This window comes from Zophobas morio, unplaced genomic scaffold (assembly GCF_036711695.1).
Source record: "Zophobas morio isolate AGI-343-1 ecotype UQ-CSIRO unplaced genomic scaffold, CSIRO_AGI_Zmor_V1 ptg000002l, whole genome shotgun sequence".
NCBI lineage: Eukaryota > Metazoa > Arthropoda > Insecta > Coleoptera > Tenebrionidae > Zophobas > Zophobas morio.
In genome coordinates this window covers 22,103,028-22,121,835 of record NW_026972107.1, presented here as the reverse complement: position 1 = coordinate 22,121,835, position 18,808 = coordinate 22,103,028, and the positions used below count along the sequence as shown (strand labels likewise).

At 33.8% G+C, this 18,808-nt stretch overlaps 2 protein-coding genes across 8 annotated transcripts; one reads left to right on the top strand and one right to left on the bottom strand.

Annotated features, from left to right (window-relative positions):
• Positions 1-303: 303 nt before the first annotated feature.
• Positions 304-17,722, top strand: LOC135130463 (kinesin light chain). 7 transcript variants are annotated; one of them, XM_064057864.1, is made up of 10 exons: positions 305-478; positions 591-661; positions 2,026-2,242; positions 12,819-13,131; positions 13,351-13,844; positions 13,903-14,107; positions 14,396-14,622; positions 14,789-14,929; positions 17,211-17,312; positions 17,392-17,722. In XM_064057864.1, the coding sequence occupies exons 2-10, from the start codon at positions 645-647 to the stop codon at positions 17,419-17,421; spliced, it is 1,746 nt and encodes a 581-aa protein (XP_063913934.1). In that variant the 5' UTR covers positions 305-478; positions 591-644; the 3' UTR covers positions 17,422-17,722. The 7 variants fall into 7 exon arrangements, with proteins under 7 accessions (XP_063913951.1, XP_063913934.1, XP_063913927.1 ...); XM_064057857.1 differs by lacking the exon at positions 305-478 and adding an exon at positions 1,577-1,682 and having other exon boundaries at positions 14,792-14,929; XM_064057847.1 differs by lacking the exon at positions 305-478 and adding an exon at positions 1,577-1,682.
• On the bottom strand, positions 17,714-18,805 carry LOC135130512 (phosphatidylinositol-glycan biosynthesis class X protein-like). Its single transcript, XM_064057912.1, has 2 exons — positions 18,524-18,805; positions 17,714-18,472 (listed from the first exon to the last, which is right to left on the bottom strand). Exons 1-2 carry the CDS (start codon positions 18,524-18,526, stop codon positions 17,798-17,800), a joined length of 678 nt encoding a protein of 225 aa, XP_063913982.1. The 5' UTR covers positions 18,527-18,805; the 3' UTR covers positions 17,714-17,797.
• Positions 18,806-18,808: the final 3 nt, after the last annotated feature.

Below are 18,808 nucleotides of genomic sequence, written 5' to 3'. Positions count from 1 at the left end.
TGAAGCAATATAGATATATGATAGTATTGATAGTGTAGTAGAAGTGTTCTGTGTTCTTACTGATGCTAGTATTTTTAAACTATTTTATGTGCAACAATTTAGATCTTTTCTCAAGAAAAAGTTTAGTCTTTAAAATAAAGCATAAATTCTAGAATAGAGCTGGGAACTTAGCAAGAGTTATGTATATCTAGACAAATAATAATCCATAGATTAAGTTGTTAAGAAAAACAGTTTATCCCCTGATTAACGTAGTCGTGAAACTACTACGCCACTGGGTTGGATGAACGTACAATCAGTGACAACTGATAGCCGCCAGAGTGCGCTGCATTCATTGAGTGGTTCATCTGTCATTTTCTCTTCACAAAAAGGAAAAGGAATGAGAGTTATCAAAAGCGCAGCCATTAATGTCAGAAGAAAGTAACTTCATTATTAAAAGTAGTTGTGTGTGAGTGATTACAATTGCAACCGGCAAACAAAGGTGAGTTACTAAATACTAATTTTGTTACTTTATCCCAACCAGCAACGACGAGGTCAAATGTCGGCACAATTCGCCCAAAATTGCAAGTTTCTGTGATTTATTTATGTCGCAGGTTACGCTATGGTCTACTGATTGCCATAGCAGGTGAGCATTGCATTTCCGTGGTATGGATGACAGTAACACGTAAGTATAATTTCTGGGAAGCTAAAAATTGTGTGTCGACTTCTCTTTGTCGTAAAAATGTGTATATTTTGTTTTGGATTTACAAAACGTCACGCTACTTAGATTTAGGTAATTATTTTTAAAGCACATTAATGTGAAGAAACTAGAAAGTTGCTGGAAACACGGGGTAATCGCTTGAATTTTATGGCTGAATTAGATCATTTGTTCAATCACTGTTGAGTTCAATTTGTTTGTTGTGAAAAATTCCTGCTGTTGTAAGACCGATGGTTAGGACAAAAACAATTAAAAATGTTTTGTTAAAGTAATAAAAACGCCCTCACACACTATTGATAACGTTCCTAAAGTTGTAGGCAGGTCGCCCACTTTGTGTCCATGCAAGATAATTTCATCCATAGACTGGCAAAAACAGCAAAAAATGAATTCTGTTCAGGTTTTTATGTGTTGAGGCGCAGGCGCGGCGTCGCGACGCAGTGATGTTTTCCCACTGCAATATCGTTAGTTATCGCGTTTTAACCGTAAGTGGCACACCCTTTTTGAAAAATTACAAATCTGGTTTCCAATCAGAATTTGTACATGTTGTGGTTTTGACTGAGGGATTGGGAACATGATTAGTTATACAGATAGGGCACTCCCTGGTATTCACAATTCAGAGTTTTGTAGTTCTTTTGTTTATAAACAAAGTAATTAATGGGCCTTATCGATTCGGTGTCGGTAGTTTAACTATTGATTTTTTGGAATTATAAAAAGAAAAAACAGACCAATAATAATGTGAAAGCTTCGAGCTTGAGTCGCTGTGAATTTTTGACAAGTTTTTACATAGTCGCTCATATATTTTTGCATTGTTATAATCCGTCTTGTGATAAGCCTTGCATTTATAATAATCAAAAGTTAGTAAATCTTATAATCTCTGCATAGACGCTCGTAATAATTCGATCGTGTGGTGATGACCCAAGTGCTCATTGGATTCATTCAGGAGACTAATTTGAAAAAACATGTCTAAAACCATCAACGCGTATAGGATGTAAGTTGAGTTTCTTACTTGCTTCATATGTGTGGCGATTACTCATCTTTAAATTTGTCGCTTTTATTTCGTGTAGTGTGGTCATGTAGCGACTTTACTTTGTGCTACTTCTGCAGCTTGAAAAAGCCGGTGCCGCTGTATTAGAGAAGACTATTTTTTCCAACCCGATTCAGAAATGTCGTTCCTTTCTCGTAAATCAATTTGACCGGTCACGCGATTATATCTCCACGACTTTTACCTTAATCTAGAACAATTTCAATTCTTAATTCATTTATAAATCTTCTCCATAACCGTGGCATCATCTTTCTTCTTTCACTCGTTAGTTGGTTATTTTTTATTTTAGTAAAAAGATCGAGAGCTTGGGAAAAATGACTGCGATGTCTCAAGAAGAGATCGTTTCTGCTGTGAGGACGGTGGCTCAAGGACTAGAAGCTCTCCGTTCGGAACATGCAGGACTCCTCCATGGCCTTCATGAAGCCCCCGATCCCGTCGCAAACGAAAGAGCTGGATTGGTGCAACAAAGCGCCGATATGATAGAACTAGGATTGGGGGAAGCTCAAGTATGTTTTTTGTTTATTTTTTTATAATGCGGGGTGCACGGTGATAGGGTGAAACATTGATCGCGGGAACTACCGATGAGTCATGCTATTGGAGAGAGTGGGGGAAAGAAGGCCGTTACACCGACCGATTTGAGGTCCGGCCTTGGGAACATATCTAAACTTAACTCGATTGATTGCGTGTAAGAATTTGTCGGGAATCCGTTGAAAAACGGCTTTTCTGATTTGACATGACATATGATATCTACTGCGACATTATTTGAATGCGGTGTAGTTTCTTTTACTCTGGAAAGGAAATTCACCTACATTTGAAAAGCGCGTTTTCTTATTTCCTGTGCTATAGAAAGAACGAAACACAACGAAATATTTCGCTCGTGCGACTTCGTAGGGGTAGATTTTCAATGCCGTAAAACTTTTAAGTTTTATTAAATGAGTTTCGCTATTTCAAATAATAGTGATTGCCACACAAATTCTGTACTTCCGATCCAAGCCAATAGAACAGCGGTTTGCAAATTAGGGTCATGAAGAATCTAAGCTAGAATTGCAAAATACGCAATTCGATTAATTGTGATTAATGACAAAGAAAAAAACTATTCTATTAAAGACTTAATTTCTGTGGAATTATATTTGGGTGGTCTAAGGTTACAGACTAAAAAGTTATCGACTATTCTTTAGGGTCGTCGGTTGAGATGGAATATTGATTCTAATGGAAATTGGATTTTATAATTTACGGTCATTTTACAGGGCGTTTAAACTGACGGCGGGGGTGGTGCAATGCACCTGGGTGCAGCTTTTCAAGGGGCGGAAAAGTTTTGCTGAATACAAATTATGTTGCAGCCAAATCTTATAAAGGCCATCTAATTCGTAATGTGATTTGAATTCGTGATGTTTTGATTTGAAGTTTATGGATTAAAAATTATTTCAACTCCATTTTGAATTTCCAGGATTTAGTTTTTTATGGAACGTAGTAGTAATCAGTAAATGTATAGCTATTGTACGAACTAGTGTTTTGCGTGTGAAAGATTTCACGAAAGGTCTACACACAATAATTTGCATGTTATTAGTTTAATTTTGGGGTACAAATGATTTATGGTAGCAATCAATCATGGATTCTTAATAAGAATTGAAAAACTATGTCACGATTCCTTACTTAAGGAAATAGTGCGTTTTATTATTAAAACTGACTTTACGTCAATGTAATAGATGTGTTCAAAATTGACCTTGAACTTACCAATCAAGGTGAGTTTTCTATAAATGTTAAATACCCAACAATGTTGACTCTTGATCTGGAGCCAAGATTGGCAACGTATATGAAATTGGGGGTGTTTGTTTGTTGCAACATATCAGCAGTTTTAACGTTTGAGTGATTTTTATTTGTATGTTTATAAATAGGATTCAATTCTGTTTAAACTTATACCAGACATTATTAAAAAATAATTAACAACTTTTTCTTGGAAAAAAAACATTAATTTGGATGAAAAGGGTATATTTTGCCATTGTTTTCGATTTATTATCGAACAGTATTCGTTAGAAAAAGATTTAAAGCCTCGATACAGTGTTTTTTTTTTGTGTTTTAATTCCATCAATTATTGGTGAGTATGCATTTTATTTTAACGTAGTATCTTGCATTTTAACGAAAGATCGTGAGTTATTTATACTACGTAACGTACAATTTGTTAGTTCAGGTCGACAATTCGATGTTTTGTACACATATAGTAATTTGGTAAGTGCTGCTGATGGAAAGAGAAACTTGTTAAATCGGAACTATTCTAGCGTAGAAACAACGGTTAATCAAAAAAGACAAATACTTAAGTAGTTTATTAAATATTTCAAGTATCAAGTTTTTACTTCAACGTCCGTTGTAAGGAACAAACAGGATTGTTGTAGAAGTAACAGTTTTAGAAATTACTTAATTTTAACTACAAAGAGAAAACTAAATACGAATTTAGCCAGAAAAAAGCAAACAGTGTAATTAATTTCGTTGAATATTTATTTTTTCTATAAATAATTAATGAAATTAACACGAAGATATGTGATATCTACATGTACATCTGCAAATACGTGTGTCTATGTTATTTTCTTTTAATCATTTGGGGTTCGTTGTTTCTTTGCTAAGTTTCTCATGCTACATATATCAACTTGTTGATTTTACACATTGTGGCAAAAATTCTATAGATTTAGAAGCAAAGTTAAACAATCTAGTGGTTGTAAGTAATTTCGGTATTATTGTGACAATAATTTATTTAAGCTGTTGTAAGAATTGCTGTTTTTTTTGTTGAAAATATTTAGAACTTGCAATTGTTTTGCTCCAGAAAAGATTAAATAACAGTTCAGGTGTGACAGTACTTTTCTTAGACCACAACGGCGGAGTTCTTTAATTTTAAGTGCTGGTTAAAAGTTTTGCAAACGTGAATGCTTTAAGTAAATTAATTTTTTAAATTTCATTGTTTGTCTTTTCGGCTTATTAATAAATCTTGCATTTGTGGTACATCATCTGAAGACTAAAATCATGTTTTAATGTGTTTACCTTTTGCACTAGGTTCGTTTCAAGTATATTCAATAAAATTTTACGATGCTATAATGCGAAATCTAGATACAACGGAAAAGATGATTGCTACCCACAAACTAGCACTTGCGGTAAACAAGACAATTAAAAAAAAATTGATTTGTTATCAATCGTTTGAAGATTTATGATACAAAGTTTAACTTTCTGGTTTTTAATTCCTTAAGGTTGTAACACTTTGTTTAAAATGAAATATTTGTACTAAATGTAGTTAGTTACTTAATGTCCTAGTTCTTTTTAAATAAATTGTTCTTCACGAATGTTTCGTTCGTCTTTCGGCTCAAAAACACGTGTATACTTAAGTGACGTTGAAAATAACATTGTTATCTAAAAGTGCTGGCGGAGGTGATTTATTGGGACGTCTGACGGATAAGCAGCGGCTTTCCAATGGTGGTTCGAAAGCAAATTTATAGATTTTTTTCTTAAAAAATGCACTTAACGTGATGTTATGTAGCATTGTGAAGTTTAAAATTTTTCTCAAACTGAGGGACACTTTGGAGTTCGTACTAAAATACGAGATGTTTGTGGTATTACCTTTAGACAGGATTTCCTTTACCATACAAATCTTAATATTCGAAAAAAATAAAATTTACCTTTTCTAATCCATGACGATAAGGAACGTCATTAGTTTCTTATGACACACCGAAGTGTGGCGTAAAATAACGAAAACTACTAATTAGTCGGTGAACTAAATTAATTGTATGAATCAAAATTTTGCCGGAATGGAAAAATTAAAAAGAAAATTCATACTTGTAAATAAATCACGATTAATCTTAATTAACATATGTATAATTTTACTTCAATAGTGGAGGTTTGATTTTGAATCATTGCTTAAACATTTCATAGTTTTCTTGTCTTCAACAAGCTTCATTCTTCAAATTATAATTTACTACGAGGGCCTCTTTTTATTTCTGGTCCTTATACATATACCAGCTAAGTTGGTAATTTTTATTATAATATTAAGATCATAAAAATGATAACGAATTTGGAAAAATACAATTCTCTAATACAAAAGGTAATATTTTTTCGTTTGTATGTAATTTTATGTCTTCAACTTTTATAAACTTTCAGTATTTTTTTTTTGGTTCTGATTAATATAATAAAAGTCAGTAGAGGTAATGTAATTTAGACGAAACACATCTCACAGCTATACGTGCTGTCTTTTAATTCACAAGGAAATCGGAGAAGTAGATTTATGATCATTTACAAAATGTTTGTTGTTTTGTAAAGATGAAATGATTTAGGGTTTTATCTGAAGGTGATATTTTGTGATGTAAAAAATACATATAATATTATATGAAAAATATTGGTATAGAAGAGTTCAAGGAACCGGTAGAAAAAACGAAATCTGTTCAGTTAGAAAAAAATTAGTAAATATTAATGTGTTCCATAATTTCAGAATTGTGTCCAGAAGCTCTTTTTAAATTATGTATTTCATTTTATTTCATCTTATAAGATTGGGAAACCCAAAAATACAAGTTAACAAATCTAAATGAAAACTTGTTAAGTCAGTCGTAAATGTGTATGCCATTTAAGTATTGATTGAATTGACAATTATCCATTTCACATTAAATGTTAGTAATTGTAATAGTAAGCTATTGGCTCAGATTTTTAAAAACAGGTTAGCGTCTTGTCTGCGTATATATAGTTGCACAAGTACTCTTATTATTACTGATTTGTGGATAGAAATGTCACCAGTGTTTTCATTTTTTGGTTATTCTATAATTTTTTTATTTAGTATGATGTAAATTGCAGAAACGCCCTGAATAGTCATTGTAACCTAATTCGTCTGTAGAAAAAAAAAAAAATGGAGATGATTATACGCAACATCCTGCTGCTGTACTAAAACTGCTACTAAAAAGTTGACAAGGATTTAAATTTTCGTATGCGAGCACATGCCTCACAAATTGTTTTAATCACAATCGTACTGTGCTCTACTCATATTTGTGTTTTGTTGAACTTTCACCAGATATGTATTGACCGTGACAGATGAGTCACAGGAAAACGTGTTTAAAGACGGGGATTGTAGAAGCTTTGTCGATTGTAGATGGGGCATGAAGGTGCGTAGGGTAGATGTGATCACCTTTTTTGAATTTTTGCGTTAAGGAAACACCCTTGACAGCATCTTTCCACCCACTCATGCTTTTTGCGTGCCATTGTCAGATGTCACTTAAATTTAACAATAGCAGTAAAAAACTCCAATTAATGACATTATTTTAATTAATCAGATATTCAGCACAACTTATCAAAGATTTTGAAAAGCACGGTTTGTGCTGTCCTTGCATATGTGTAATAACTAGTAAAACTTGGCAATTTTCTTATTACGTAATCACATATGGCTGCTGGATTTATTTGTTTTAAATGATTTAAAAATCTGAGAAGGGGACACAAAATTAAGAGAAGCATTTATTGTACTTTTGTAAAATGTGTAAAAAAATACAAACATTTGAAAATATTTTTTGTAATTAAATATAATCAGTGAATGCAGGAATGATGCATTTATAAATACGTGGTACGAGTATTATATCACTTTTAATTGGGGTGTATGACACTAATGTTTGATTGCTCAGATTGTTTTCCGCTTAAACGCCCTAGTTCATTGTTCATTTATTCCTAGACAGGAACTGGCGACAAGTGGTTGCTAACATTGCAAACAGTCTGTGTTTACAGAATCTTGCGTGCTTTTCCGAGCTGAATCAGGTTTCTTTTAACTCAAAAATAAAGTTGCAGGTGTTTGTGGCTTTTCAGCTAAATAAATACCCAGTGAAATAGGGCATCTGGCAGACCAGTTTTAATATTTAAAAATAACTTCTCAAATAATAGTAACAACAAAAATCATGCAAATCAGTCTTAAATCAATAATTGTGCATTTTTTACAGTTGGGTGTGCCGAATTTATGACTAATAGTTAACAACATTTTGTTTTGTCGCATAATTTGTTTGCAAAAGTTAACATTTTTGCTGTTAACACAAAAGTCACGTTGCGTTTTAAGTGCACAATGTAGTTCGCAAAGCTTTATATCTTGTGAATTTTTTGTTTAGCTTTTAGCTGACAACGTGACCCGCCTAGAGTGTTACTTTTGGATTGATTGTTCTAATTTTGATTTCCATTTACTGGAATATGACACAACTGTGCTGATATACTCATAAATAAATTTCATTTCATTCGCTAAAAAATCTGTATTAGTTTTAAGCAGTTACTAGAAGTTATGCAAGAGTTTTTTTTTATGTTTTCTTAAGCATCGTATGTGTTTTATGAAACATGTGTGGTCTGCAATACTGTTGTTGCTGTTGGATCAGATTTACATTTTAAATTTCATCACAAATTTTCAATAAATATTTCATCAAATTCAAAGGCAACGTCGTGGGAAATATGACAGACCTACGCACAGAATGTTTACTACTTCGTTCTTTTTATATTTTCTGGAACCTTCTGTCGTATTATGAGTCGTATTATAAGATAGCGCCATGAATTGCTATTGTTGTCTTGAAAATACACCTGTCGTTCAGGAGTTATGAAAATTTGAAAAAAGAATTTTGAGTTTTTTGACTTCTTGTTTTAATATGGGAAAAAAACTTTGATTAAAGGTTAAAAAAGTAGATTGCAGTTTCTTTTTAAATACTTATTGTATTTCCTTATTAGAGATTTTCGAGTTAGCAACGGACACTTGTGAAAGGGAGACAAGAGAAGCAAAATTCAAAATTTAAAGGAATGGCTACTCCTGCATTACTTTTTAGTTGTAAATTCTCAAAAGCGTTTAACCAAATAATGTTTTTTATATGTTGGCCGAGTATGTGACAATTCTTAATGCATTTTGAATTATTTGAAGAATAATAATACATTTTTCTATTGTCACATTTATTATACAGGTTTATTCAAATAAGGCGCGGTAACTCAGTGACATGTAGTTAAGGGCTGTTTATTGAGTAAAGAAAAAATAATTTAAAAATCCATGGGCCTTCAAAGTTGTAATTTTTCTTTTGTAAGTATATTTGACTATATTTTAATTCAGGATCTTTACTACTTATTATTAGTGTTGGGTACATGAATTTGATCCGACTTTCATTATTCAAAATAATTTCAGAAGTATGAATGTCCTTATCCATAGGTTTGTTTCTTCATTTTATGAGATTACAAACAACTAAAAGATATTCAAAATGAATCTAACGACAGTGGTTAATATTTTACTTTTTTTAATCTACCTACCTAAATCGATATTTTTTTTTGTTAGTCAACGTTAAAGTGATGTAAGGAATTTTTTAATGATTTTTCTCGAACTTAGAATTATGAACTTACAAATGTATCGTTGAGTTAGTGCGCCTTTTTTAATCAGCTGTATAAGATTTCTATATTTTATTCAAAACGAAGTGGAGGAAACAAATAAAAATTAAAAAGTGGAAAGAATCTTTTTCTAAGAACATAATAACTTGATAATTCACTTCTTAACAGAACCCTTTAAAAAACTCCACAAAAGGAACCTGACCAACCAGGACCCTCGAGCATGAATCCACGGGCTTCGATCGGAGACTGCGGACAATTAAACAGCATCAGGAGACAGCCTGGCTCCTGAACTAGGAGACTCCCCCTAGTGAAAGCTAGAGGGCAGACTCCGACGGGGAGTAATCCACATATAGTGTGAGGATGAGAGAACCCGAGACTGGCTAGGGCTCGTCAGCAGAGACCTGTCGTTAGAGGATGTCACTCTGCGATACGCACTGAAAGTACAGCCCTCAAAGCTAAGGAAAGCTTTGGTTCTTGTCCAGGGACTACCGGTAATTCTGAGGCTTTTCGAAGCTCAGAATCCTGGAATAGGAGCCTCAACGTAAGCTATCTTTGGGACAGAGCCAATCGGGCTAGCCGACTCGTTGCATCAGCCCAGAGGGTAAGAAATCTCAAGGTTTTTAACGGCGATTATAAGATTGCTGGGCAGAAATGGAGATAGAAATACAGCAAGCGATGGTCAAGGCCTGTAACCCTATTTACACCATATGTTGGAGCTTTGGTATAATTTGACAGAAAGGCGGACATTTAAGGTGGAGATATTGGACTTCAGAAACTCTGATTAGTTGTGGGCGGCTTATGTTTACTAGAGTGAGGGAGGATGTCATTAACATCACTGTAAGCTCAATAGAGTTGGCTCTTCAAATCAAAGACTGGCATTTATCCAAAGAACTGAGTATCGAGCGAATGACACATCCGTTTTCGCATTTTTTAAAGGAGAATTGTCATAACACGTATGCTCGACATTATCGACGATGCTCTCATTTCACTATGTTGACACACACCGCAAAGTGTTGGAATGGGTACCGACTTATTTCATTCTTTAACCATTGAAAACTCTAAAAAAAAAAAGGCTTACAAAGAGAATCTAGAATTTGTTGCAAAGAAAAAACGAAAAATTGAAAGGACTGCTGAAGAAGTAATCACTTAGTCCACATTAATATTCATCTACTAGTTAGTGTTCCTTTTGTATGCTCTAAGAGAAAATACAACTTATATAGTGGCCACATGAGATATTCTTGTATCTAGACTAGACTAGAACCTATGATTAGACCGCACACTTGGTAACTAAGAGATATAAGGTTTGTTTTCATCGCTAAGATGGACTTCTTTTGTTTGCGAGGGAGCTTACCTACAGAGTTACGCACGCGGAGGCTTCATGACCCATTTTGTGCCATCCTCTGTAGACAAGGACACAAACACTCAGTGTGAGGAGGGGAGCTCTACAGTCATACATGCTAAGACCTCTTGACTCCATTGTGCTGCACTCCACGGACAGAGTCACAAATATTCAGGACGGACATACACACCCAGAAGCCAGATCCTTTATCTTGACTAGGAATCGAACCAATGACTACAGTCTATCGGTTTTGCCTCGAATCAGCTACTCAACATGCGGCCCCTAAAATCGGGACAGACTGTATATGGAAAGACTGGTTGATAGATAAGAGAAGTAAACGATGTAATTTGTGAGTTAAATGAAAGTGATAGATGTCTGGCAAATTTTTGTTAAAAGCAAATTTTTCGTTGTGGTCAAAGAATTCACTCACTGGTCACTGAGTTTCGTGAGAAATATTATCGACTAAGTAGTGTCTTATGCATTAACCCAGATGCAACATGATATATATTCTTTAACGTGAGGTGTAAGAACCACTACATAGGCCTTATAATATATTCTTTCGACAAGTACTGTGAACTTACAATAGGTTAAAAATCATTTTGGGCGACATCTATTAGAGTTAAGCGATGACAGCATTAAACACCACCTACAGATTAATTAATTTCAATTCATTTTTTTACGACGGAACATGACAAGATTTCCACGCGCAGAGGGGAGGGAATATACCAGGGTTATGACTCAGAGTGGTTAGATAATCTGTTTGTAAAAGGTATAGATTTTGCATATGTTCAGCAAAGTAGATTTCACTGTCTCGGTATTAGGGAGTAAATATATCAGTGTTTTCAGGCAGAAATTTTTGAAAGATTGAATGTGTACAAGGACGACTTCCATCAAAAGCCGAATTTCTACATATTCCTAGACAGTTAAGGTCTTCGTTTCGCTAGTGTACATCAAATTTAGTCTGGAAATGTCACGATTAAACGTATGATTTAGCTAAACGCAACAAAAAAGTTGTGCTTTGCTAGAAAACTGCATACGTGGACTACAAAGGAAACAAAAAGGTCAACGGTTTGACTAGGTAGTAGTCTGAGACGAGTGTATCGATTCTTAAAAATGCTTATACTAAGATATTCGAGTGTACACTATATGATTTTCAATAAATAGAGGACTTTAAACGACCGCCAATTCAGGTTGTCCATAGAAGACCTGATGAAAAATGTAGTGAAGGGCTACTGAGAGCTTACAGTAGTTATTTTAGAATCGTAGGACACAGTCGTTTTAACAAACGTAGATGTATGATCTAATTTTCCAAAACACGTGATGAAGTTACAAAACTACACATGGACTTTCAAATTATGGAGTCTCGTAATATTTGGGATGCGCCCATAAGTTGTATAATAATAATTTAAGCTGTCTCCGGGTGCAGCTCTGTATATTTAAAATATACCAGGTGATTCAGTATGACACACCAAATTGAATAATTTGAGACTAGACGCTTACTATGATGCAAAGAATAATAACTGTAGACTTTTTCAAGAAAAGGCCACCCAATTTTTTTTTTTTCGAATAGAATAGGTAGAGTATTTTCTCCTCTTTAAAAAAATGTGATATAAAAAAAAATTGAAATGACTATTGAATACTTTTACTTAATGTTAATGTTAAAATGTGCAAAAGATTTCCATCACAGTTTGAACATAATTGCACCGGATTTGTAGCCTTTTTAATACATCTTTTTTTAGATTCTTTCATTCAGTGAATTATAAACGAAGTGCAATTATATTTAACACTTAATGGAAATCCTTTTGAAAATTGGTTTGATTAAAATTTATAGTCTCATATTTAATACATTTTTGACGCCAGAATAAATTCTATAATGATTTTTTCTTTTTCTTTAATTATGCGCGAAAATGTCAAGTCAAATTACAGTGTTACCAAGAAAAAAGTGGATTGAATTAAAAAATACATGGTTTTAGTTTTAAAAAAGTTGATAATCTTTTCCGGAAAATCAGAAACTGTTTCTATAAGCATAGATTTTTAAATGATTTCAGTCATATGTTTTATTTGCTGAGTAACTGTGAAGATAAATGAGTGCTAGTACCACTGAATCACCCGATATTTAAGGGAAGCAAAAATTAAATGCGAAAATTCTATAAAAAATCATGGAAATGTACTATAGAGAGTTTTAATAAAGTGTTAAAAGTTAGTTTTATGCGTTTTTATTTTTTACCGGTCTAAAATTTTTTAATTAAGGTTTTTTAATTTATGGTACTCAGATGTATATACTTAAATACGAGAGTAACCTTACAACTTAAAAAAAAACTGTGCACCTTTCGCCAAAACTTATGCTTTGATAATGAATTTGACACCATCTTCTTCACTTACCGCTTGATTTTTAGGTTATTATGGCTTTAGCCAACCACTTGCAGCTCATAGAAGCAGAAAAACAGAAACTTAGAACACAAGTGAGACGCCTTTGTCAAGAGAATGCCTGGTTGAGAGATGAATTAGCGTCCACTCAACAACGACTTCAAGCTAGTGAACAAACAGTCGCTCAGTTAGAAGAAGAAAAACGACATTTGGAGTTTATGAGTTCAGTGAGCAAATATGACCAAGATGTGAACGATGACAACGCCAGTGAGCACCCAAGAAGTGAAAAACCAGATCCCGTCGTAGACCTATTCCCAGACGATGATAACGAAGATAGAAATAGTATGTTACTGTCAGTAATTATTATTTTTTTTTAGTTGCGTTTTTTTAATTTATCATTAAATTCAAACTAAGAAAATAATTTCACCCGATGACGCGACGTACTTGTCAAATTAAAATTTTATAACCCGGTTTTCTTTTTTTTACTAACGAATTTGAATTACTGTGTTAAAAAGCAATTGTTTATTTTTGTAAATTACTGTATATCTTTCTTATTTTAAGATATGTCTCCCACACCCCCCAATCAGCTGCAGCTCTCCCAGCAAGTAAATGCAGGATACGAAATTCCAGCTAGACTTCGTACTTTACATAATCTAGTGATTCAGTACGCTTCCCAAGGACGGTATGAAGTAGCTGTACCTTTATGCAAACAGGCTTTAGAAGATTTAGAGAAGACAAGTGGCCACGATCACCCTGACGTTGCCACAATGTTGAATATTCTTGCATTGGTATATCGAGACCAGAATAAATACAAAGAAGCTGCGAATTTATTAAATGACGCTTTGGCCATTCGCGAGAAAACATTAGGAGAAAATCACCCTGCTGTGGCCGCTACTTTGAACAACCTAGCAGTGTTGTATGGTAAAAGGGGCAAGTATAAAGAAGCAGAGCCTTTGTGTAAAAGAGCCTTGGATATCAGAGAGAAGGTTCTTGGTAGGGATCATCCAGATGTGGCCAAGCAGCTGAATAATCTCGCTTTGCTCTGTCAGAATCAGGTAGGTGTATTTTGAACTTATTTTAGATTGATAATTTGGCGAATGTGTGCATGTTTAGGGCAAATACGAAGAAGTCGAGAAATACTATCAGAGGGCGCTAGAAATTTACGAGAAACGACTTGGGCCAGATGATCCAAATGTTAGCAAAACGATGAACAACTTGGCTTCTTGTTATTTGAAACAAGGCAAATACAAGGAAGCGGAAGTTTTGTATAAACAGATTTTGAATAGGGCACACGAACGCGAGTTTGGGACAATTGATGGTGAGCACAAATGATCTTTTGATTGACGTTTGTACGGGAGTGGGGCTTAGTCATATCTTTACGGGATTTAATACGCACAGTATTGTTGCATTCCATTCGAATTTTGTTCAGATCTGTACAGTATCTCATTTAACAAGGATGATTTTATCGGGCAAAACGTCCTTGAATTATATTACACGGACTATGGCATATACATACATGTATCGAGTATTTTTTCATCAATATAATTATTTTGCCTAATATTGTGTTTCATTTGTTCCTTTTGAACCCCGTGTTTATTGTCGTCAGGTGATAACAAACCGATTTGGCAAGTGGCGGAGGAGCGCGAAGAAAACAAAGCTAAGAATAGAGAGAACGCTCCATACGGCGAGTACGGAGGATGGCATAAAGCGGCTAAAGTTGACTCTCCAACTGTAACAACGACCCTGAAGAATTTGGGAGCTCTCTATCGCCGACAAGGGAAATACGAAGCTGCAGAAACCTTGGAGGATTGCGCATTGCGCAGCAGGAAAGAGGTGCGATACTTTTAATTTTTTTAATAATTTTCACCATAACAAAATTCATCCTTTTTTTGTTTTGTGCTGCAGCATGTGCAACAAGTAAGTCTTCATTTAGCTTTTGCTAGCTTTTTCTTTTGGTCGACTTACTAATATACTTCATACTGAATAGGAAATGTTTTAGCAGGCTTTGGACATCGTCAAGCACTCGAAAATGGCGAACATCTTGGGTGACATGGAGAGGCGCAAGACTGGCAGTGTGAAAGACAAGACTTCACGTCGCGGTTCCCGGGAATCTCTTGACATGTCGTACGACGGAGACGAGGTACGTTCAACACAAAAACTTAGATTTAGATTTTATCATCAAATATTCGCTTAAACGTTTGCTTTATTCGCTTAAGGTAAGTCGTGTATATCGCTTGAGATTTGGGCCTAATTTTTTATTATAGTGTATTTTGGTTTCTGTATGTGTTTAGTATGCGGTTTTCACCGTTAAGCATTTATCAACTCCATCTGTTGTTTATTTTCGGGGAGGGGGGTTGGATAGGCGGGGTCTATCGAGAGCTTGTAACAGGTTTTCTTTATTTTTTAATTCGCAAATTGAATGACATCTTTTTCGGGATTACGGCAACGTATTATGAGACGCGTCGTGTAGAAAGTAGCTTAGCTATTGTTTTTGTCATAGCTCTGACATGTTATTATTTTTGGCAGCCGAACACTGCAAGGACTCCAGACATGGAAAAAGGCGGATTGAAAACGAAACTATTTAACGCCTTGGGTATAAATTCGCCTGTCAACAAGCCGCCTAGCTCTTAAATAATTCAGTTACATTTTAAGCTTTGTCTATCATATTAAAAAACTTAAAAAAAAAAAACAAAAAACATTCCACCATTTGCTAGAACATCACCTGTTGTCTCTAATCGAATATGCCGGTTTATCGCTATTGCATGAAATATAATAATATAGGCATATCAAGCTTAAAATGTAAACTTAATTGTAGATAACTAAAAAAGTATTTAATTTTATTGATAGTATTATTATCATCTTTTTGTTACATTATCATAATTTTTTAAATTATTTTCTAAAAGAAAGTGATAAAAAGTGGGTGGTCTTAATCATGTTCACAAAAAGCTTCCTCAGGTATCAATGCACCCTGGGTTTTGATTCATATATTTTTAAGTGCTTTCATAGACATCGCATCTTGTTGCCTAGCATACATACGTAAGCATTAACGCTTTATTTGGACGGAGGCCTTTTTTTCTCCTCTCGATTTAATTTAATCAAGGCGACGATGCCATTTGGATCTTCCATACATTTGTCAATTATTACGTTTATAGGTGAATCTCCTTTATGTTAACTAAAAATTACTTAATTTGGTATCTTGTATAATTTTTCCAATAGTTTATTGTATAAAATGAACTAAACTGTGTTATTTAAATTTTAGTGTTGTTAACATTGTTTATAATAAATTCATGTTTATCAATTGAAAATTTTCTTTATTTAATTACCCTGCCAGCTAGCTAATGCATGTTAATTTCTAATTTGTGTTTTATTCCTATTAATTTTCCAGAGGAGTTGATAAAGCTGTTAACTTGCACTAATCATGGTGTTGCTATCGTTGCTGTTGTAAACTTGCTTTTTATGTTTCGTTACTCTGATGTATCTCTTTCTTGCTTAAAATTTCCGTACTATGGGCATTTTAAGCAAATATACAAAACTTACAGTTGATGTAAACGTATCTTTAGGTAAAAAGTTGTATATGAAACAAAACGAAGTGCAAAGTAATAGAAGGTGGGTGAATTAATTAATCGCACTTGTGCGGTAATTGTAGGATGTAGACGTAGAACACCTAAGTCAGTATGCATGTACTGATAGTTAAACATCCCATTATTTAATTTTTGGTTTGTAACTTGTGAAATCGTATAAACATTCTTTTTCTAAAATGATCTCTGTTAAAAACAAGTAACTCATTCATAGTAGTTTGCGTTAGACTTAATTAGGGATGCAATGAACTGGTTAGTGACATCTTCTATTCTAAATTGTATTTAGGAAATGTGTTAGTCACTTGTTTCATCTGGAACCTTTGGAGTTCATAAAATAAATATAACTACTACAGTATATCAATTATTTTGGCAGTGATACGTCCTGAATATATTATCAGGTATATACAGTTGTCAGGATTTTGTCAGGCAGTAGCTTTGAAGAATAATGAAAAAGAAATATTGCGAGTAAAAACTTTAGTTAGGATGAGTGGATTTTTTCATCTATATGTTATCAGATCTTACTTTCGCTATTTGTCAAATGTTTTGTGGTGTTGAAAAAATGGAATTATATTAGGATTGAAGTAAATATTTTGAACATTACATTTTCTTTAACCGTTCCCGTTTTTTTTTTATAATTTGGATAGGTGGAATTCAAGTTTTTTTTTTAATTTATCGTAATTAAGAAAAGTTTTAAACCTACAATTTCTTTTGTTATATAATGTAAAATGTAAGTTTTGTATGTAGCAGCCCAGAAAACGGAGAATCACATTCTCTCATCTTTTCTTTTTATTAAATTATTAATTTGCACATTCGAGCTATATATTGCAATAAATGTGAGTTTAGTTTCGGCGAAAACCATCACAACCTCTAGGGCTGGTGAAATCACTAAGCAGATCAATCACGTCCTTAAGTAAATTACTTGGTGAGCCAATGCTGTCATCTAACGTAAGTAGTTCCTACACTAAATCTGCAGACTACCATGTTTTCAAAGTAAATAGAGTTCTCAAGTTTTGTTTTCTTTCAGAATGAATCCAAACGGAATAAACCAGTGTGAGGACAGCTTTCTAACATGTAACGCCTTTTTTGTTGACACTTTTGCTTCAGAATAACAATAGCCTGCATGAATATTCATAGAGCAAAGGTGTTAATAAACTAACATTTCACACCATAAAGTAACTTGTGCATGTGCAATAACAAGACATTCCTTAATAATCAAAGTATGGAAAATTAATTATTATTTCACTAGTTATAGAATATAATCAGGTGATTTGCTATGCTATTTTTACTGTGCTTTAGCTAAGTTGATTACACATTATGTAATATGGAAGTACTCCAAATAAAGGAAATAAATGTTACTGTTTACTTTTATTACTTTACCATGGAAGAGATACACAAGTTTTAATACAAGTAGTATATTCTCCTATTTACTACTACAAAGGTGTTGTTGACAATACAGACAATGTATAGATACATCCTGCACAACCTAATAAAAGTGTTACCACCGAGACTAAAGGATAATCATCCAAGTCTCCCACTGGTACAAGTAATTCGACTTCATCAAATAACGCTTGGTAACTTACGTTATTCCAAACACATTGGTTTTTATTTGCAATATCACAAGGGGCTGCAACTTCAGTCTTGCTACACTTTTGTGGACATTTAGCCAAAATACTAGGTTTATTTAACAATACTTTCCCAAAACCTCCTGATATTTGTGCTCTTTGGTATCTTAAATGAAAGGGTACATTGAATGACACCTTTTCTTCAATTTGAGAAACAAACACGTATACAGAATACTTCTCGGCTAAATGCGCAGGTACCTCAACATCTACATCACCATCAATGAATATAGATAAATCCCCAAGTCTATTTAAATCCGCGATTTGGTCAGGGTTGATGAAAATTTCTGGACTCAAGTCTAGTTTTATAATGAGCTTGCATGGAAATGTGGTCTTATTCCGCTCCAAAAGCCAGTTAATTTCTCGGTGAAAACCTTCACCATCAATTTTTTGAGTGAGCGAGACGTTGAGATTTTTACATATTGAGGCCCAGCTGTACTGGACAGTAACACAGAACCAAATTAATGTGGTAACTGTCTGTATTTGCTACAAATAATAAACATAAATATTCAACACTTAACCAGTTTCAAACATTACCATTTCAAAGAACCTTGACTTCAATATGAACTACTTCCATATGATTACAAACCACTTTCATTTTTATTTTTGGCACTTAATTTCAATAATCGTGTTCCTTTTGTCTTTTCTACATTTTGTGTTGACATTTGTGACATATACAGTTTTGTGACACATGCATCATCTGTCATCACATGATAGTATTGACGTAAGAGGGCGCACCTTTTAAAGAAATTTTGGTAAATTATTCACCCTTTTGTAATTTGTTGCTTATAAACAACCGTTTTGCGCAGTTAATTGTTAATA